Source organism: Battus philenor, unplaced genomic scaffold (genome assembly GCF_028537555.1).
Source record: "Battus philenor isolate CCGP_79_NKW_IND1 unplaced genomic scaffold, ilBatPhil1.0.hap1 SCAF_27, whole genome shotgun sequence".
Lineage (NCBI taxonomy): Eukaryota > Metazoa > Arthropoda > Insecta > Lepidoptera > Papilionidae > Battus > Battus philenor.
Window position 1 is genome coordinate 6,286,571 of NW_027181690.1, and position 21,981 is coordinate 6,308,551.

The 21,981-nt window shown below is 32.4% G+C and overlaps 3 protein-coding genes across 3 annotated transcripts in view; 1 reads left to right on the forward strand and 2 right to left on the reverse strand.

The window, feature by feature from the left end:
* The window catches only part of sona (sol narae), a 166,646-nt gene extending 148,941 nt beyond the window's left edge, over positions 1-17,705 (forward strand). The window contains exons 7-17 of the mRNA XM_068768851.1: positions 1,678-1,813; positions 2,278-2,407; positions 6,968-7,110; positions 8,765-8,820; positions 10,136-10,262; positions 11,037-11,201; positions 12,444-12,560; positions 13,635-13,749; positions 14,266-14,381; positions 14,824-15,462; positions 16,668-17,705. Of these exons, the coding sequence (XP_068624952.1) occupies positions 1,678-1,813; positions 2,278-2,407; positions 6,968-7,110; positions 8,765-8,820; positions 10,136-10,262; positions 11,037-11,201; positions 12,444-12,560; positions 13,635-13,749; positions 14,266-14,381; positions 14,824-15,439 (1,721 nt within the window). The 3' untranslated portion in view covers positions 15,440-15,462; positions 16,668-17,705. The remainder of the gene's footprint in view (positions 1-1,677; positions 1,814-2,277; positions 2,408-6,967; positions 7,111-8,764; positions 8,821-10,135; positions 10,263-11,036; positions 11,202-12,443; positions 12,561-13,634; positions 13,750-14,265; positions 14,382-14,823; positions 15,463-16,667) is intronic.
* On the reverse strand, positions 3,821-6,213 carry LOC137925642 (homologous-pairing protein 2 homolog). Its single transcript, XM_068769116.1, has 3 exons — positions 5,991-6,213; positions 5,272-5,530; positions 3,821-3,950 (listed from the first exon to the last, which is right to left on the reverse strand). The coding sequence occupies exons 1-3, from the start codon at positions 6,211-6,213 to the stop codon at positions 3,821-3,823; spliced, it is 612 nt and encodes a 203-aa protein (XP_068625217.1).
* Positions 17,706-17,708: 3 nt separating the features above from the next.
* Positions 17,709-21,565, reverse strand: LOC137925415 (transmembrane protein 14C). The gene is made up of 4 exons (XM_068768850.1): positions 21,352-21,565; positions 19,329-19,376; positions 18,477-18,567; positions 17,709-18,125 (listed from the first exon to the last, which is right to left on the reverse strand). Exons 1-4 carry the CDS (start codon positions 21,425-21,427, stop codon positions 18,002-18,004), a joined length of 339 nt encoding a protein of 112 aa, XP_068624951.1. The 5' UTR covers positions 21,428-21,565; the 3' UTR covers positions 17,709-18,001.
* Between the last annotated feature and the right edge of the window lie 416 nt (positions 21,566-21,981).

Sequence of the window (21,981 nt, forward strand, 5' to 3'; positions counted from 1 at the left end):
TTAAAACTTTATTATGCAGTCTATCTTAATTTTGTCAAATGTCCAATTTGTAAGTGAATTTAAAATTTGTTAGATTACTTTTTTGTCAGATGGTTCTAATGATGCTTTTAATTTCTTGCAAGCGTATCACAATTATTTGAGTCACTGCCCCGTGCCAATAGTTTTCCCACGATAACAACATACGAGTCGTCATCATCCGAATGCTGAGTGTGTATCAAGTGAAACTCCAAACCCTTTTTGGTGGTGCACGTATCGTCACTTCTTCTAGTGTCCGCCAAAATGGCCTAAGTTTATCGACTATCTAATCCTGATATTTATAGAAATGTTATTTTGTTATATTTAAATAACGTAGAACTAAAATTTGCACGAATGTGCTGGTAACTACGTGATGTATGTAATATATATGATGTATGTATGTAGGTGAGACAGCAAAGGGGGCGATTGACGCACACGAGATATTTGTGAACATACAACTTGATGTTTGTCTATCTATAGTTTGTAAGGGATTGTTAAGCTCATATAAACTACCAAGCTTTCCTAAACTGCCTTTTGTAGGTTAATTTCATAAAATCTATTCTTGATAATATAACTTGCCAAAATATAGGGGCTATGTGTTATACCAATAAGAGCTGTAGTTTGAAAAGTTGCGTTTCTTTAGGAACGGCCCTTTTAAATACTCTAGCGGGTGGAATTTCATAAAATCCTTTCTTAGCTGGACTTTACTCAGCGAAACGAATTTTCTTACCAATTGCAAATGTAAGACTTTTGGTTAGGTCAGATATATTTTAATGAATCTACTGACACCTATGACCAGTGTTAGCGGAGCGAATTTTCACTTTGTACATTAGTTATATAAGATTGTAAGTGCTCACAGCCAAGTTACCAGAAGATGGGCAGCGGCATCCTCAGCGTACCATAAAACCTCACTGGGATTCCCAACCCGTCTGTCATGCGTGGCGATTATGGTTTATCTCTCCATAAATATTTTTGAAAGAGGCCTGGGCCTTCCAATGGGCGTCTATGGTTTGAAACCCCGACTGTCACCTATTTACTCATTGATAAAAATCTCTTGTACCTAGATAAATTTCGCTTGCTGAAACATTAAATATTAATGTAACAATCCTAGCCAAGGATATAAAGAGTATGTAGTACTCGAACTTGGTTACTGCACACAAGTTAAGGCGAAGCGCCCTGAATGACAATTTACTATAAGTTGTGAATGATAAGGGGTAACAACAACCCGTGACAAATAAAATTGAATTGAATTACGAAATAAAGTTTTTGTAGCAACACTTTTCTACTGGTTGCCTTGAGTGATATATAAATCGTAGCGTTTTGCTTATATTACATAAATGTTTAATAACAGTAGAAATAGGCGCCACGAACAAAACCGCTTCTTGAGATTCTTGGATTTTATAATCAAATTAAAGACTGGTTTCATTTTGAGAAATAAAAAAATCCTAAGTTTATCGTACGACCGAAATAATAATAAGGATTTAGTGATTTCGTATTAATTTAAACAATAAAAATTTATGTTAAATATCTATCTAAAATAAGTGTTTAAATACAAGAACCAACACACACACAAACACACCCATACATGGATACCATTATATTACTGTAATTATAGTGCAATAAATATATTATTATTATTAAATATGACATAATTTATTTCAGCCTTCATGGAACCAGACCACATAGGAAAGAGGTATAGAAGAAAACGGTCTACAGAATCTCATAGCAGGCAAAAGCGGGAAGCGCCTTACGTCATCTACCCAGAGATCCTGGTTATTGTGGATTACGATGGATACAGGTATTGATTTAAACAGCCTCTAATATTTTAGACAAGAATTTTTAAAATTGTAACTCCAATTTGGGTGCTTTAGTTAATTAATTTAGGATTTAATTCTTAAACCTTATGAAATAACCAATTTATCATATATACCGTTGCCATAGTAATGATCCATCTCAAACTTTTTTGCTTATTTTATTGTTAAAAATCAATAAATATTTTTAATTGTACTTTGGTAGTGTCCTATTGTGTGTATTCAATACATAAATAAATAAATAAGGTTTTCTGATATAATATTCTAACTTAAATTATTAAGTACCAGTTGTTTTTTTTCTGGTTAATAAAGGCAACCGTTCATAAATTTTATTACAAGCCGAGAACAAAATTTAAATTTCGAATTTTAAAGTACGCGATTTTAAAGCACGCGAACTTAATAATAATCGTTTGTCAAACGCTTAAAAATAATATCACAAACTTAATTTCAGATTACACGGTGGTGATAATGTTCAGATCAAGAGATACTTCGTGTCCTTTTGGAACGGCGTTGACCTCCGTTACAAGCTGTTGAAGGGGCCTAGAATACGGATATCCATTGCTGGTATCATTATATCTAGGGTAAGTGATATAGTTCGCTTTACTTAACGTCGCGGTAATTATTTAATTTAACATAGCAAAAAGATACGAATCTTTACAACTACTTATATTGTTCTTATTGCACGAACTCTACTTATGGCTGTATAAGCTAATTATTAAAAGTAATTCTCGTCATGACTATTTTTAATATATTTCATTCGTATATACTTATACAAGTTTATTTGACGACATTTAAGTTAATCACTTCCAAATGTTACATTAGTTTATCTTCAGTACAAGTCTGTAGAGACAATTTTATAATGAATTTTAAATTATTTTAGATACAGTATTCCATACGTTATTTGACAAAAGAGTAAAGTGTTTATACTATTTCTAATCACTCTGTATAAATTTATTTAGATTGCCTAATAAATCAAAAATATAATTATTTATTCTATACATTCAACCTATCAGTATATTATATGCAGTCATAGGTTGTAGGTGTAAAAATTTAAAGTTTAAATGAACCCAAAACCTGTGACCCTCTATAGCATAGTCTTTATCTTCTGAGTCGTATAATCTCGTCAGAGTGCTGTTGGCGCTACGGGTCGCCTTATAGCTCGGTACTTCGCGGAGTAGTGGCATTCATTTGAGTTTTTAGGAATTGTTTTAATGAGAACTGTGAGTATTGTTGGCAAGTAAAGTATTCATAGTTCAGCCTACATACACAATAAAAAAAACGAAATAATAGAAATCTAGGCTATGCGCCTGAACATTGCCTTCCATAAACTTCCAGCAACTTGTTCCGCAAATTTTCTTATATTTGTAACAAAAATCCATACTCGACCTGGTCGACTACAAATACTTGTAATCCAGCGCAAAACAAATAAAAAATCTCGGTGTTTGAATTTTTGTAGTTGTGAATAGTGGTGCAAAGATTAGGAAACCATGTATACGAAAGCAGTGGTAGCCCATCGGAGTGCACTGAGACTTATAACCGAAGGTCGCGAGTTTGATTCTTGGGGATAAATTTAAATTAATTAAATATTTAATTCACACTTATATACAATCGTGTATAAGGTTTAGCTTTGTATATAGAATTGCCACTGCTCAAAAATATGTTTCAAGAGAATGGATAGCAGCTTCCTCTCCCTATCTTTATACCACACTGCGAACGACGACTCGGCCGCCAAGCCTAGCAATTATAGCAATAGATATTTTTGGAGGAATAGGCTTCCTCTGCAGAGGACTAGATTTTTGAAGAAGTAATAATATTTAATTGAATATTAAATAATATTCCTCAACATTTCTGCCGTAAGAAGTCCTGGACATAGGCCTCCTCCATAGACAGGAATTCAGGGTTTGGGGTGAGAGTTGGGTAATAATAATAAATGATTTATTTAAATAAAAAAACAAAATGTTTAATTTTTCGCCTTTTTTGCAAATTTACAATTACTAAGATATTAACTTGAAATTCACCATTTCATCTGTATCAATACAAAGTTCTTCTAGAAAATTCTTTTTCGATTTCGGATAACCTTCCAATACAACTTCCATCATATCCGTGCAGATCCTCTTACGCTTCCTCGGAAATTAATTAATTATATTACTAATGGTTATTAAATCAATTTACGAAATGGACGATCTTTGAAATGTTTTGGAGTCAAGTTACAATCAATATTCAAAATAAATAGCATAAATATTATATTAATGATCACAGTGGTATATAATATATGTGTTATTATTAAGACAATTGAGTTCAAAGTTCGATAATAGCAACCGACTCCGATATTCTTGAATCTGAATGCTAAGAGCTTTTGAATTAGCAACACCTGGGAGCTTCCGCCCAAGCTTCCCAATAACTAGACACCTTCCAAGTCCGGAACAAAATCTTATCTAATAGCCCGAGTCATAGCTCTCAAAGAAACCTTCTGACTTAGTTCAGCGCTCTTTTAAAATTATACTCAAACACACGTTATACACACATAATCATTATCATCATCTTTTCATAGACATAGACATAGGCCTTCTCCATAGATTTCCATAGACACCGATTGAAAGTGGCCAGTATACGTCTTCCGATGACCGCAACAATATCGTCAGTCCTTGTGGGTGGACTTTTTACGCTGCGCTTGCCTGTCTGAGGTGTCCATTCCTGAATCTTAATGCCCCAGTGACCACCTGTTCTTCACGCCATGTGGTCTGGCCACCGTCACCTCAACTTGAACTTGATACGATCTCATAGAAAAATCTAGAGCATTGCCGTTTCCAGGGCTTGAGCACGTAATAAACGTAAATTGTTCGTATATTTATAGTGTTTCACCAGCGAACAAATTAGACCAAACACGAGACAGGACTTGGCTATTAGAGCAAGAGGCCTTGAACTTCTGATACTGTGCGCTCGCTCCTACACTTACCCTGAATGCTTGTCTGGCAAGAGTCGGAAACTATCAAAAATTCTATATTATACATCTAATTATATACCCAAGTATTATACATAAAAGTTAATTTTTAAACTATAATGCAAGTGCTATCACTATTTCATAAACTTTAAGGGTGTCATTAAGGTTGTTCTCAAGCTATGCCGTAACCAAGAAACATGGTGATTTGTTTTCACATACATAGATATATGATAGCGATGTGCCCACAGCATCTTCAGACAATATTTGACTAAAAAAAAATATTAAGTCCAAAAATGTCTGAAGACGCAGCTGGCTAGGGCAATCAGTGGCCTATCAGATCTGATCTGATCAATTCTCGAGTGGACCGACAAGATAAGTATGGTCGCGGGAAGTCACTAGATGCGGGCAGTTGAAGACCAGTCATCGTGGCGATTTTTGGGGTTAAACTATGCCGTGCAGTGGGTGTCTATTGGCTGAAAAGAAATCATAATTCATACTAGTTACCTATATTCTTTCAAATATCTATCATGTTCTTCCGTAATAGCCTTTTTGTCATCAGCGTTTATAGCTTCAGTGGAACTTCGCAACGACTCCAACTTTTGATTCAAACGATCGATGTTATTTTGTTTTTCGCCGATTTGTAAATTGGACGACTCTGTTGTTGGTGTTGATAACAGCTTTTTTAGTTTTGACTCGGCTTCTTTTAATGCGATATTCTTTTGTGCCAGATCTTCGGTTGTATTTTTAAATTGCGATTCATAATCTGAATTATTTAAAAAATGTATACATTTTGGATACAACCAACGCGTTTAACAGGTTAGCTTAAATAAATAAATTTTACAACAACGGTAAATAATTAACAAAGGAATTAACATATTTAATTTTTAATTTTATTGTAATTCTGATTCATCACACATTCTGAGAAAAAATATTAATAATAGTTTAATAACCTAAGATTTCCACATTGAAAAAATGAGCTACGTTTATTTAATCGTATTGAAAATATTATAAATACTATACAAGTTACCGCCTGAATTTGTAATTATAATGTTTATAAAGCAATTATTATATAATATATAATAAATTAAAGAATTTAAAGCACAACAATCTATGACAGAAATATATGAACGAAGAATAATTTATACGACAGTTAGATCTGCGTTACGGATATAAAAAATTCCAATTATGTTTGTTATTTATTGGTATATAAACACTAAATTTACCTTCACTATCATTGTTATCTTCCTTGTCATTGATTTGTGTCGCAACATAAACTTTCTGTTTACCGTAAAGCTTACATTTTATTTTTCCCGCTTCACTCAATGAGTCTAGCGATTTTTGGATAACTGACTTAGTATACGCGCCCCTCAAATTAACAGTAACGTCCGCGCAAGAATAAGGCCTATTTGTATCCTGTAAATATTTTAACACTGTTTCACTAGCCATTTTTAGATAGTAATTGATTTAGTAAATGTGCTCCCGCCAAATAAACTATCAATTTAAGTACCACATTTTAATTTTAAAATAGGCAAAGGTAAACAGACATTGAGCCTGTACAATTTTATTTTGTGTTTTTAATTTAATCATAGGGTAAAAATTTAAATGAAATTTAATTCTATATATTGAAAATTACTTCATGAATAATACATAAAGTATGATTTTATTACACAAATTCAACGTAATTTTTTGAGATAAGAAATTACTTTAATGTTAATATTAATTATAAGGCGACTTTTGCTAAAATTGTAGACATTTGTAGACGATTTTATCAAAATATCAATTAGACGATAATCGATATTTGCTATACTAATTTTTTAATTGCTTGTGCAATATTAATGAAATCATTGTTATTAATTAATTGCTTTTATTTTGCTTCTGAAATTTAAAATTATTTATAGCATTTTATTAATGTTGTTAATTAAGCTTTCATTATAAAGTTTTGTTTATTTTTATTTCGTACATACTTATAATATCACATAATATACACCAAATGATATCTTGGTAATAATAATATTTTGAACGCACATTTTATAATACTTCACAAAAATAAAGAATATTTATTGTACATAGTAATTCGTTTAATTCGTTCAAATAATTTCGTAAGCAGCGTGTTCAATCACTTAAGCAATTTTGAGAGTACTTTAACTAGGTCTTAAGTTATATAGCTACGATCACGCCGTAAAGAATTTGATACACGCAGGGTCGAGATGCCACGCCCTATCTGGAAAGGAATCGAGTCGGTCGAGACGCCATCGATTCCGCCGCCGCGCTCACTGACATGGGCAAGTATCTCTTCAGAGAGCGACGACTGCCCGTCTATGACATCGCTGTTGCAATTACGAAGTAAGTATTAAAGTATAACGTATTTTTAATTAAAAGTTTTTTGGAAAATTAACAATAATATTGTTCCATCAACACACAAACCTTACAAAGTGATAAATGTAAAGGTAACTTTATGCCGTAAACACAAAATTGTCTGCGATGAACATTATCTGTGAATATATGTGCATCAATAATAACTGCACAAATAAAATATGACAACATAATAAAAGCAAATGCCGAGTTTGAATGTTAATGAGTGACTGGTATACGACAATTTATTTATAGTTGCTGAAATTAGGTAAAGACGATATCGACGTAGGCTTAAATGTAAATGTACTGTGGGAAACCGTCACTACAGTAAACGACTTGATTAAAATTTACATATTTTGTCTCAGATTGGCAACAAGGTGTGCAAATGAAAAGATAATAATGATACTTATCTCACATGACGTTAATAATATTTTATTTATATGTGTGATTTATTTTGTATTATTATGTTTAACGAAATTGTTTATATTTAACTTTCTCTCATATTTTAATCGCAATCTGCAAGAATTCACTTTTATTATTTTAATTTTCTCATGTGACTTTTATTATTTTCGGTTTAAACGATTGTTCATAGTCAACGTAGATTATATTCGTATAATGTCAATCGTGACCATTCAAACAATCACGTCTATGTTATGATTTGTAAATCACATGTTATTTGTTAATTATAATGTTCCTTGAAATTAAAGTATTTAAACTTTTGTGTTCATTTTGCACGCAACTGAGCGAGTCATTGGTATTGAGGTAAGTATGTTTTAATTTACCGTAAGTGTTTCGTAATTTGGCGCCATTATTGTGTATAGATTTCGATTTTTTAATTTAGAATATTTCTCACGTGGCTTTTTAAAATGATTCTTAATCTCTTTATGATAAAATATCTAGTGAATGCACGCACATGAAAGATCAAAATCGAAAATTCATATCATCAGTGAAATTACTATACGAAATTTATTTTCAGCGGAAAAAATAACACTGATTTAAAAAATTAGAAAATGATGTTAGTCAATTGCTTGATAATAGGAAACAAATAAAATTTAAAGGTTATTTTTAATATTCGGACCTGGACAAAGGCGGAGATTAATTTAAGATAGTTAACGCAGTTTCACCTACAGGTATGACATGTGCCGGCGACGCAAGGGTGGTCGCTGCACGAAAGGCACTGCTGGTAAATTTACTTCAAAAAATGTTTTAGGATTACAGCCGGTAAAAGACTCAGCATTAACAGAAGCTTAAAGTGAAATAATTCGGCTTGATAATTTTAATGTTTATGAGGTAAAGGAATTGGTAATGGCGCTAAATATGTTATAATTATGCCCATATTTTACTTTACTTTTACTCTTTTTTTTTGAACAAAGAGTTATTACAATTTAAGACATGAAAATTTCAACTAAATCGTTCTCATACATCGTGCAAAAATTATAAAGTAAAATATTGGCAAACAAACATAACAATTACAATAGGCGCTTATGCAAAACCAGACTGTTTTGACAGAGACTTTGTTCCCAGTGAAATACCAAGCGTCGGTATATTCATTTCACAACAAAGCCAACATTGCCCTTCTCTGAAACGTGGACAAGAGAAAATTTATACCAACTTATACAGTTTGATTTATTTCCGTGGCTTTCAGACTAGACATGTGCAGGAGACAATATGCAAACGATGCGTGCAATAGGGGGACAGCAGGTATGCGTGATTCATACAACACTCATGAGCACGCCTTTACTTTCATTGAAATCCCACACAATTTGTACACGTATCACTGGGACCATGATCCGCTCTACCTCCTACCCGATCCCATGACTGCATTCGCACTTGTCAATAATATCTATCTTTCGCAGTCTGTTCTTCTTGATTTGTTTTATTTCTTGAAGTTGTTCGTGTATATAGAATTGATTATATATCGCTATGTAGATTACATATCACCTTTTCTTATTTGTCATGTACGTGTATCACCACTGAAGAATCGTGTATTCAAAATGTATTTATTATTTTTTTAGATCTGACTTCTTCATCGTTGTAAATGACTCATAAACTTACGGTAACCTATAGAAAGTAAAGCATGTAATTATTTATGTTATTATACGCAGCATGTAATCTTCGAATAGTTATTTTATATTTATTATGCATGTCACCGCAATAAATTACTTCGTAGTTAACTATTCATTGCGAAATATTGATTGGCTACTTACTGAGACCGTCTCAAAAGATCACTAGAACATCTTTACAGTTGCATGAAAGTTGCGTAAACGCATTGAGGGGACCAGTCGGCCCTACCTTACTATAATGATACGAGGACACGGCAACACACTGACCTACATCCACAGGACGACCAATCATTTTATAACCGTCTTAATTTGTTTTAAAATGTGCAATTCTAATTCTCGAAATTTTCGAATTTTTTATTCTTATCTGTGATAATTTCAATGACATTTGACATGGCGGGAAACTTAAAAATTACCCTAAAATATTAGTGGATAATTTTTTTATTGATAATTGGTGTAAAAGAAATTGCATGCTGGGTTGTAGATAGTATTAAATGACTATTGTAAATATGGCATGCCTTTTGCGTGCGTTATTAATGTAGTTAGTTGCTTCAAATTTGCAGTTAACGGTTTATTTATATTAGCTCTTAATGTTTTATATTGTAGTGGCGTATGGATATTTAGAAACTATTGCTTTGCATGACTAACCATTACATTGAAATATATTTCATACGATCCTTTTAGATACTTCGTAAGTAGTACCATATTTAATCTATATATACTTTTTATATTATTTGTTAGACTTAAATTATTTTCTATTTCTTTGTATCATTACTACCTTTACGCTTTCAATCCCTACCTTAATTGATCATTTTTTTATGTCACAAATGTAAACTATTTTAATATTTAAAATCTTACCATGAAATATTTTCATAACATATTTTGAGTAAAAAGAACGTTATTTTTTGTTGCATCGATGGTATTTTTGCATATATTTACATATGAAACCTATGTAGGATTCGCATATGTGGGTGGTGCCTGTGTGGTCAACAAAAGATTAGAAAAAGTAAATTCAGTCGCCATTATCGAAGACACTGGTGGTTTTTCCGGCATCATTGTAGCAGCACACGAAGTGGGACATTTGTAAGTAGATCAAATTAAATCATTATTTATTATTTCTTACAAATTGAAAAAAATAAATAATTCTATCCATTTATAATTAAACATTTTGTTACGAACGCAATAAACTAAATGCAACAAGTTCTTATATACATAGTTTTTATTATTTCCTTTACAATCCATAAATATTACATAATGTATTTGCACCTAAAACAAGATTTAATTTATAGTTGGGAAGACACTGACTTTTACTACAGTCAATACCGTTACAAAAGTATTGTACTTGAAGTTATATACAATGCCTAATTATTAACCAGCGAGTTTCGACCGATGACATACTTTAAGCTAAGAGAACTTTAGAATAAAAAGATGTTTTATATCGTTAATGAAATGAAACTCCAAGTCAGATATAATGGCACACGTATAAGGGAGCACTCCTTATAATACTTAAGATGCCGGTTAGTTAATTATAGCCGGTGTTTGGATTTCGCTAATTGTATGGTGGAATAATAATAGTTATTATTTACAACAGTAATTTGTTGCGATTTCCCAGCAGCTGACATAGGTTATATAAATTTAAATATTGAAATAATTCGACAATCAATTGGAGCCAAAAATAATCACTCAAAGAGTCGCATGTGGCTCGCGGGCTGCAGTTTGGCCACCCCTGCTATATAGCTTTAAATGTGGAAGCTACATTCTAATATTTATACTTTTTTTTATTATTAACGAAGTTTGTACAAAACCCAGTAGATTTACGTGTTGAATATTTTTGTATGCATATGTATATGCTTTCAGGTTAGGAGCAGTGCACGACGGTAGCCCGCCTCCCTCGTACCTGGGAGGGCCGGGTGCAGAGAAGTGCAGATGGGAGGACGGCTTCATTATGTCGGACCTCAGGCACACAGAGAAAGGCTTCAGATGGTCACCGTGTAGTGTTCAGAGCTTTCATCACTTCTTAAAGTAAGTTATAATTTTAATGATATCGATTTTAGACCACATGTATGGCGGTACATATAGTAGTGTCAATTGTTTTGCGGATCTAATTGAACTATCGCATCGAGAGTTCATCGTTAACGACCTTTTCCGGTGATCATCAGATTGTCTTGAGTATAGAGCATTAGTTTCTCGCGTCGTTCTGGTAATGCGAGACATCTTCGAACACCATTGAAAGTGACAATAAATAAAAGTACTTTTACACATAAAAGACGAAGAGGAATGAAAGTAACTGGCATTGCCTAGTCAAACCGAATGGCCGCTGGAACTTTAAGGTTCTGGTGTGGTGACGATGCACCAGAAAGCGCAGCGCAGAACGTCTCGCCACAAAGTGGACAGACAACCTTTTTACGGTAGTCGGAAGACATTGGATACAGGCCACTTTCAACTGGTTATTATAAATCTGTGAGGGATATCCAGTTGTGGACGTGTACGACTGAAATTATAAATTATTTTAGACAGATATAATCATTTCTGTTTTTGGGAGAGAAAGGAAAGAGATCGGATAGGAAAATATCTATCTACTAAACCTGTATTCATTCGAAAAAGAGGGAGCCTCATCTATAAACCTTTTTCTTTAGTAACAGATTTACCATTCCGTCAACACTGGATAGATGCGGGCAAGCTGGGTGACTGCCCAGTGCGCCGATATAAAAATGATTTTATTTTTTAACATTCACATATTGGGTCACCTGTAAACAAATAACTATTATATTATTTTTTAAAATAAAAAAAAAATTACGTACCTCCTTAGTGCGTAATTTAAGCCATAGACGCCAACTACAGGGGATAGGCCTTCGAAGATATTTACAGGGGGATATACCATTATTGCCACGCTTGGTTTGGCGATCATAGTGTGGTATTATGGTACGCAAAGGACGTATCTGTCGTCTCCCTTACTCTGGAAACTTGTTTGGGAGCAGTGGCAAATATTATGTAATCAATACAAAAAGTGTGAATTATATAAGATTGTATCACCATCTCACGCCTCAGTTCTCTACCATTAGGCTACCACTATTTTATTTTTTATTTCCATTAAATAAATGTCTTAGTATGAAAAGACGCCAAACTTTGTATATCCCGGGGCGCTCAAAACCAAAGAACTAACATGGCTTCTTTATTTACAAAATATTGTTATTATGACTTTCCTAAACATCTTTTTATTTTTATCTATTTATTTCATGCTCAATAATTTTTTGTAATCCTCAGTGGGGATACTGCGACATGCTTGTACAACTCACCACACGAAGACGACTCACTGCCACGCGTCTTGCCGGGCCGCCTGCTAACACTGGACGCGCAGTGCCGGAAGGACAGGGGCACCAGGTTTGATTTTTTAACATTAATAAAACTCATTAGAATACTTTCGAAAACAGTGCCAGAAAATAGACGACTTAATATATCCACTAAGATCCAGTGGATACTTCCGCATGGATTCCTTATGTATAATCTATAATTTGGCATTTCTCGTATAGTGACAAATCATACAAAAATCCTACAACAAAGGAATTGGAACGATATTTCTCTTTAACCCAGAAGACGATGAAAAATAAACATTGATTCTTAAAATGTTATTTGCACACCTTTCAGAAAAGGTTAAAATAAATGAACACAATTGACATTAACAAATATTGTAAGCTAATATAAATTTACCTATAATAGAAATATTGTTAATTTGATATTACCTTAAGTAATACTATAATGTAAATTTATACTAACGTTTGAGTTGATAATAGTCAATAAGCGTTTACTTGTAACTAAAAAGTTAACAGCTTTGGTTTTGGTCAGGGCCGGATTTAGTCATGTGCTAAATAAGCCCCGGCCAGAATAAGTTTTTAAGGGGCGGCAATTTTTGTAGACCTGTTAATTTTTTTTTTAATTGGACCGGAAAGGGGCGGCGTAATGCTTTGAGTCCACGGGCGGTAAATTCTTAAATCCGGCTCTGGTTTTAGTTTTATTATATTATGTGAATTTGTTGTATTTTTTTTTGATAAATGGTCACTGGATGATTATTGCCATTTACACATACCTCGGATATGAGAGAGCGGGCGCAGGAGGCTCGAAGGCTTCATCGGGAATGACGCATATTATTATCGAATTGGGTGATCGTAGAACTTTTAGGCTTACCCTTGAAACAGGACCTCGGCTCGTTATTTGTGTTTAGCTAGCATTTAGAGTGAGTCAAACTTTCTGGTCTGATAATATTGATTGGTTACTAGAAGACGTTGTGGAAGAAACTCCAGCCACGCTTCTATGTTTAATTAGAAAAAACCTACCTATCGTGTTCATTATACCGATGAGACAGTCTATACTAAAAGCGCCGACAAAACTTCTAACTACCCTACACCTTGGACAAACAGTTATTAACTACAAATAACTAATAAAAGACGATATTTGCAGCGCCTGCTTTAAAGACGAGCGTGTATGCGCACAGCTGTTTTGTTTCGACGCGGCCAGTGGCTATTGCGTGGCCTACCGACCAGCTGCTGAGGGTTCGCCATGTGGAGATGGACAGGTGACTTTTTCATTCATATAATTTTATTTCATAATACATAAATGTTAAATTATAAGATACTAACCTACTTTTCTCATTGAAGTAATGTCGCAAGTGTCCAATTCGATATAAACTTCATCGGCAATCGGCATCCTTTGAAAAATACTTTCCTAATGAACTCAGACTAAGAGCTTGCAATGATCTCGGAAAGGTTTTCAGAAAGAAAGCATTATTTAAATGTTGTTAAAATGCCTTACGACTAGTATTAATCTACTTTTAATATTAAGGTATAAAAAATATTAGCGGGACCGGGAAGTAATGTAGCTTTCTTAAGTTAAATTCATACGATTACATTTTTAACAAGTTTTCATTTCTCATCAATAATACATTCACCTTCGTTATCAACAACCTTTTGCCATGTAGTATACTAATTTTCAATGCCGGAGCGGTAACAATCGATCGGTTTTTCTGTAAAATATGTCGACAGAAACGACATTATTTTCCAGTCTCCTTAATACATGTTTGTAAATTTTTCAGTACTGTATAAACGGTCGGTGTATAACCGAACACGAGAACATAATCCCAGATTACTCGCAACACACGCCCAGCTACGTCCGCCCAGAGACGAGCCCATTCTTCGGAAATATTACGAGGTCTGTATTATAATTGTAATTTGTCGCATGTACATTGCAATTTTTTAAATTCTATAAATATTTAAATATTTATTTATACAGAGTATAAATGAATTTTGATATTTAGAGCACAGATAGTATATACAAATTTAAACTTATTACAATACAAACAATCGGTAGTTTCTATTTTTGAAATTCCGAAGCTAAAAATGTCTTAAATATTTATAATTTTGTTGTCTAAGTTATAACAGAGAAAGGAAAATAGTGGAGTCAGAATTTTAAATGGTAGTATAACGTTAAGGTACCCAGCGTGGGTTATATTCACAATAATTGTACATAATCACATAACTGGCGAAGGAATGAGATGCACTTCTCGCTCATTTGACAGCCAGTGTGTGTAGAATCATTTTACAATTGCAACACTGTAACTAATGTAAATTATTTTTTGCGAACACATGCACAGTACCGAAGACACAACCAAACCATACGTAGCTAGCACTTCAGCGCCTCCTGTGACATTCCGACAAAACTACTACTCAAGTTATCAAAAGAGTAAAAACGATGAAAATGTATCAACAACCACAACAACAACAACAACTACTACTACTACAAATACTACAACTTCTACAACCACAACAACAACAGAGAGATCATACAAATATTATTACAATCCATGGAAGACAACAGAGTCTAAAACGGACAAAACAACAACCACCACATCAAAACCAACGACGAAGACAACATACCTTCCGAAAATCTCAATATCTACAACGAGAAGTCCGTACGACTTCAAAGATTTCACAACTCTGAAGTCGGTTGCGAAGTCGGAATCGCCTAAACACGGTTCCTTTGGCAAAGACGAATTAGACAGTTACTTTAGTAAAACAACCACCAAAATCCCGTACCTTGATAAAGGGATGAAGTCGCTCTTTAAGATAGGAACATACTACTCCCAGTCCAAGGCAAATGACAATTCCATAAGGCCGGATGCAAACTCGCAACAAGTCCAGATAGAGCCAGCGAGACTAGTTTTCTCTTACCAAAGGAATTTTACGTCCGCGGAAATGATTGAAAAATAGATGAGCAAAATTAACACTTATTGGTAAGATTTTAAGAATGAGTTTGGACCGCATAGAAGTCATTACCTTCCGTCGCCTCATGGATCTCATGTCTTACATGCATTTTCTGGATTGTCGCACATGTCACATTGATTTTTAATTACACCTATCAGATTGCAGTCTGTTGAAAAGATATTAAGTTTTTTTTTTAATGTTAAAGAATGATATTTAAAGAATGATAGTTTTTCCATTTAAAAAAATGGATTTATTTTTTATTCACAATTTATTAATTTACACCAATTTTATTACAATATATTCACTTGAAAAATATTTTGTCTATGGAACCATTAGAAATTTTTAAATTATTGACAAACTGCAACCGAATCGTATGCACCACTCATGTGTAGATAAAACGTTCATAACCATAAATTAGACTCTTTGAAAACATTTCGCAACATGTCAATCTGTCACTTAACATTTCGCAACCTGTCAAAAATGTCACCGAAAAAACTGTTTTCGTTTGTTCTTTTTTTTCACAGTAACCTTGAGCATGTATTCACAGACATTTTCTACTTTCACTTAGTTGACTTTACTATATCACATATCACAATATCGATTAGCATTTCAGATAATCAATCGACATATTATCAAAATAGAATCATAAATATTACTCGACATCAATCGATTTTAATAAATTTACAACCTCATTTACTGTTGCTTACAAAAAAAATATTATATTTAACTAATTTATTGCAATCAGTTGAGTCAGTATTAGACCATACCGAGCACTCTAAAATTGTTATATAATTAACATATTAAATAGAGGACTCAGCCAAGATTCTCTCTCGGAAGTTCCATCCCTATGAAATATATAATCAGCTCGAGTCCAGGTTTTCGAAGGAGACTTAGTTACTTTTAATCAGTATAGTTCTGGAACCACTCTGTTTCCGCGAACTCATTTCGATGAAGCTGTGACAGCCCGTAAGGCTATCAGCATCGTTTTCAACAGAAAAAGAGAAGTCAGTACTGTCACTGGGCAAACACAATATCTGATAAAGAAAAATCCCCGGAGTTTAGTTTCTGTAAAGAAATTCACACTAAACGCCACCTTGACTCCGCTAAATCTCAAATGGTCTCCTTAATGGCAAAAAGTCATCATCTATTACAATTAAAAACGACGTTTTTTGACGTACGTCAAATGTCAAAGTTTTTGTTGTCATTGAATATTTACTAGTTTTTAATATTTCAGCAGCCGCCATTAGCGAAACGAGCGGACTAAATACTGAAGACTGCTACGCTGGAATGCTGAGACTACTATGGTATCGTCGGTGCATCGTATAGTTTGCCCCGGTGTCTTTACCGAGGCAGTCCCTCTATCCAGCCCCTACTTAAATTACAGTTTGGGAAAAGTGCGCACATCCCGTTCACACGAATATTGCTGTTGTCATAAAACATCATTTAGAAATATCTAAGTAAATTTTATAGCAACATATATTTTTTGGTTCATTTTCAGTCTGTGTTAACATTCAATATTCAGCGGGTATTTCGGGTTTGTGTAGCACTGGTATGTGTGAAAAATGTGTCTGAAGACGAGACTAAGTGTCGGACACAGTTCTGTGAGTGATATAATAATGTGATTGTGTAACTATTAATGAACATTAAGTACATTAGGATATTGATCTTTTCTTGTAGAGATATGTTTTAAAGCAGATCCAATGTGGAGTCGTTAAAAACCTTAGATTTGGTTTTGGAATCTTAGCAATACTCTTTTAGTCTATGGATGTTCGTTTTAAACGGTTGTAAAAATATATTTAGTTAAAAAATAAAAGAAACTGCCAAGAAGTGCCTTTTATAAAGTAATATAAGGGATATAAATGTAACCTCCTTTTTTTTTCCTCTGGAACACTGGAGCATACAGCGACTGGTTCGCAGCCTTCTGAACAATTAAACTAGTTCTTATAAATGTAGTTATCTTTCATTTAATATTTTTGTTTTAATTGAAATATGTCTTAAATATAGATCTGATATATTTTGTTGTAATTTAAGCTGTTTTTAATATCTAAAATTATTTATGTGACATAGGTCTTATTATAAAGTTACCAATAGAATAAATTTGTGGTTCGGGCAAAATCCCAAGATAAATTATAACACAGAAAGTAGAAGCTTGGAAACAATATCACTTGCCGTTGATTGCTAATTATTTATTATATATAAACTATTTGTGTATAAATCAATTTTAATCCGTTCCAAATTGTATAAATTTTAAGAAAAAGAATAGAAAATAACAAAATTGAACAACATTTTTTATTTTAACCCACATTTAATCCTCAGACCCTACACCAGTGGTGGATATTAAAAACTTTACAATAAATAAAACTTGTTAAAGTAACAAATAAAAAGAGTACTATACATAAAAAAATGTCCAACATTTTCAATAACAATTAAAAATATCATGCATCAATAGAAAACTGTTTTTGAAGAAAATTACAAGCTTTGGGAAAATTCTCTTAAAATCAAGTTATCAAATCTATAACTAAAGACTGGATGAAATTAGACTGGTCTCAACAATTTTATTGTAACGCCTTACCCAGTCTTCACGGGAAATGTAGATCTTGTGCCAACATTTTTCACTAACAATTTTGCAAGCATACCAACTGACATGCAAAAAACTAGACCGGCAGGCATGAACTTTCTACCATTGTAGAATCTGCAAAATAAAAGTTTTTTTTCACTTAATGAACTGATTTAAATAGGCATGCATACCTAAAGCTTTACTAAACCTTTGCTAAACCTTTTTTTTTTTAAATATTGCAACCAAAATTTTGCAATTATTTACTGCCACAGAGACGCAGATTCAAACATAACATGGAAAAGTATTATTGTGAAAAATAGAACTTGTTCAAAATTAATTTAAAATTACTTAAGTAAACTTTTGTGTTAATGAATTTGAAGAGGCAAAATATCTGTATGATTTTGTATATCTCGGTAATATTTGATTCACTACACTGTAAGATCATTATAACACAATTTTGAAATATGCCTTATAAAAAAGGATTACCTGTATCCCATAAGACCGCCAAGAGTAGTAGTTGTTCCTAACATGAGAGTGTAGTTTGAAGGATCTTGAGAGAGTTGATAGGCTCCTACACCTGGAATTACAAAAAAAATTTTTTTGAATGATTTCTAAAGTCTTAGATCAAATTTGTGAGTATAGCTATATATTGGACAAAATGCCTATAATGATTACGATAGTTTTTACTTTTTAAACATTAGACATAGCAGCTGAGCTGGTTTCTGTAACCTAGTTCTGCAAAACTTTAGTTCATCAGGGGGAAAAAGTATCCAATTTCAGCCAGCCTAAATTTAAATAGTATCAAAGCATATTTAATCATTACATATTATTATATAGTTATTTCCAGAATATAATGTTTTATAGATTTTAGTTCATATTAATCATAAAATAATGGACATCTAAAACTTAAGACATGTAACAGTAGGTGGTACATCATTAAGAATATAATGATGATATGCAATGTAATCAATTATAAACTAGTTTTAATTCATCATTCAATGCCTTTAACGGCAAATTTTCCCTTCATCTAATCATGCCAATTTTCTGTATGATTCTGATTATTTAATTTTTATGTTGCCCTTTAATAAAAAAAATTTGTTCTTTAAACATTTAATTATGTAGGTGAACACATGAGATGGTTAAGGTTTGAATTTAATGTATATTACATTCTTTTAAGTTTTATTTATCATGACTGGGTTTCATTTAGTTCTTTGACTAAGTTGTTAATGATTAAGTCATCTAAAAGTAAATTTATTAATAGTGCTATAGGTTAAAATAGCAAAGACTAGATTTTATTTAACAATTAAAAATATTTTAACAGAAACAAATGTAGCTTACCTAATATTGATCCAAAAATTATTCCTGCACCTAAAGAAGGTATGGAGCCTGAAAAAATGAAATAATGTTTTAGAAGTATTTGGGATACACAAGCATAATATTTTAAAGTAATTGAAAAAGAGACTGTTTTTTTTTAGATTTATCTTCAGTACCACATAAAGATGCTTTAGCTTTATATTTATGATTAGAACACTGGTTAATATAATCTAATTAATCATTACGCAATTAAAACTTTGCAGAAAAAATCACTAACATATTTTTGACTAAACGTACAAAAACCTTAATGAAAAGAAATTTATTTTTAGAACTAAAAAGAAGTCTCTATTGTTTTGCTGTTTTGAGTATGTTGGTACATCAACATGGTAACCTGGCTCTTGGAAGTTGATTATAGTTCATAAAAGATGAGAGATATTCCAGGGAGGTTAAAAATGATGGAGTTTAGAATTAGTTCCATGCTCATAGCAGCAGTTTAGGTCATCAGTGTACATTTCAATTACAGTGAATGTAACTAGAAAAGACAATAGTAATAGTTGACCTATCCTAGATGGACTGTGTCTATAAATCCACTTACAAAGAGCATATATACAGAGCAATACCACAAAGAGCATATTCATATGATTTGTAAATGAGTTACTACATAGAAAATGCTTGTATTGTTCACCGACCCTTCCACTCCATGAACTCATTTCTGACAAAACTTTAAAAGCCTTAGGGCTAACAGCGCAAACATATTTGAAACACTACAGCACAGAAAATACTTTCTCTGATATTTATATTTTTAAATTCTACCTGTAAGTTCTGGTTTTTTGTAACCTAAATATTTTTCTTCCTGAATATGATTCTTTAGCATGGAATTCTTTTAAAACAAAAGAAGATTTAATGAATTAAGAACATTTTATAAACAAAAACATGAACACTATATTTGCAAAATTCAAGCCATTCTTTTCAATCAGACAAGCCTTTGGAGAAATTTAAACTGGTAAATGAAATCCTCCTTTGCCTGTTGTATAAGTTGTATAAGAAGTAAGCCTCTGATTGGCACCCTAAGATTATTTATAAATAATAATTAAAATTTTAGGTCTGTGTAAACTATGATGCAATGATAATTTGCATGCTAGTATACCTTTAACAGATGCAAGGCTCACAACTGGTTTTATTTAAAATCTTTGGGGAAGCAAAGTCCAGCAGTGAATGTCCTATGGCTTAAAAGATGATGATTACTTTAGTATTGAAGCAATGTGTATAAAATTAGAAACAATTCACTTTGACAAAGAGAATGTTAACAAACATGACTTAGTTTTATAAATGTATAGTATAGATGTTTAAAATATATTTCAATGCAATGTTATGTTTTAGTAATAATCTAAGAGCTATTGTTGTATAAACTGACAGTCAACCTATGTTATAGGTGACCTAAGATTACATTCTTATCAATTGTATCTTGTTTAAAAGTAAAAGAGCAATTTACTAGTACAAAATAAACATACAAAGTATTTTTTCTGAATAAAATCCTCCTATTAAGCAGATTACATCTAAAACTTTATTAAATTTATTATAGTGACAATAATGAGAATAGCTATTAAACTAAGAATCTCAATGACAAAAATTATGGTACTGAGCCTTCTTCAAAGATTAGAGTTTAAAATATTTTTGCAAATTTGTGATATCAAATAAAATTTATTGATTACCAATGTTGTAAAATACTGTGAAACATCTTTTGCAAAAAATACGAATGTATATGAATAAGACAACAAGATTTAAGTATTCAGTGTAGTCCATGTAAACATTTTTAATTTAGTAACTTGAAATCACGCGGAATAAAAACAAGAATACTTCCCGAAGAATACTCTAGAATTTCTTTTATATACTATCTTATCAATCCAAAAAAACAAAGATTGTAAAGACAAAAATGTTTTTGGTCTGTTTTAAAATAAACCTTACTAACGTATTTATGTGTAAATAATTTATAACAAAATATTCTACATTAATATTTATATATTGGTAAAAAAATAAAATTACAAACCTGCTTTGGCATAACCCATAATCCCACCAGCAGCTACTGTAGCAGCATAAGCAAATCCTAAAATATCAACTCCCATTTTCTGAAATTATAATTAATTTAGAAAATTTATAAAAATGAAATCAGTTTATGCAATCGTAAAAAAACCGGCACGTTTATATTAACTGAAGAGGTCAACGAAACTAAGACAGACTGATTTTAACAGACGCAAATTTCGATTCACAAAGTATGACATTTAGATATCTTTTGACGTAAGATTTAGGGTTAACTGGTTAAATATTTGGAAATCTAAGTTCCAGTGATTGTAGATACACGTAATAATTAATTTCACAGTAAATTGTTGCTATTAATGGTTTCACCAGGTATTTTAAAGAACCGTACATTCAAGCGAATTAGGATCTCAATGGCGTCCCCATTCTTTACAACATGTATTAACACACTCGAACTGAGAGTCCGGAAGGAGTATTCAAGTATAGTTATTTACTAAACAAGATGTTTAACTTCTGTCTGTGCTCTATCTATTCTCACTACATGGATTGGAATCGTGAATTTCATAAGAAATAACAATAACTTTTCACCGCGAAAAATCAACATGTCCATAAATGGCAACACTTATAAAATATTTGTTTTTTG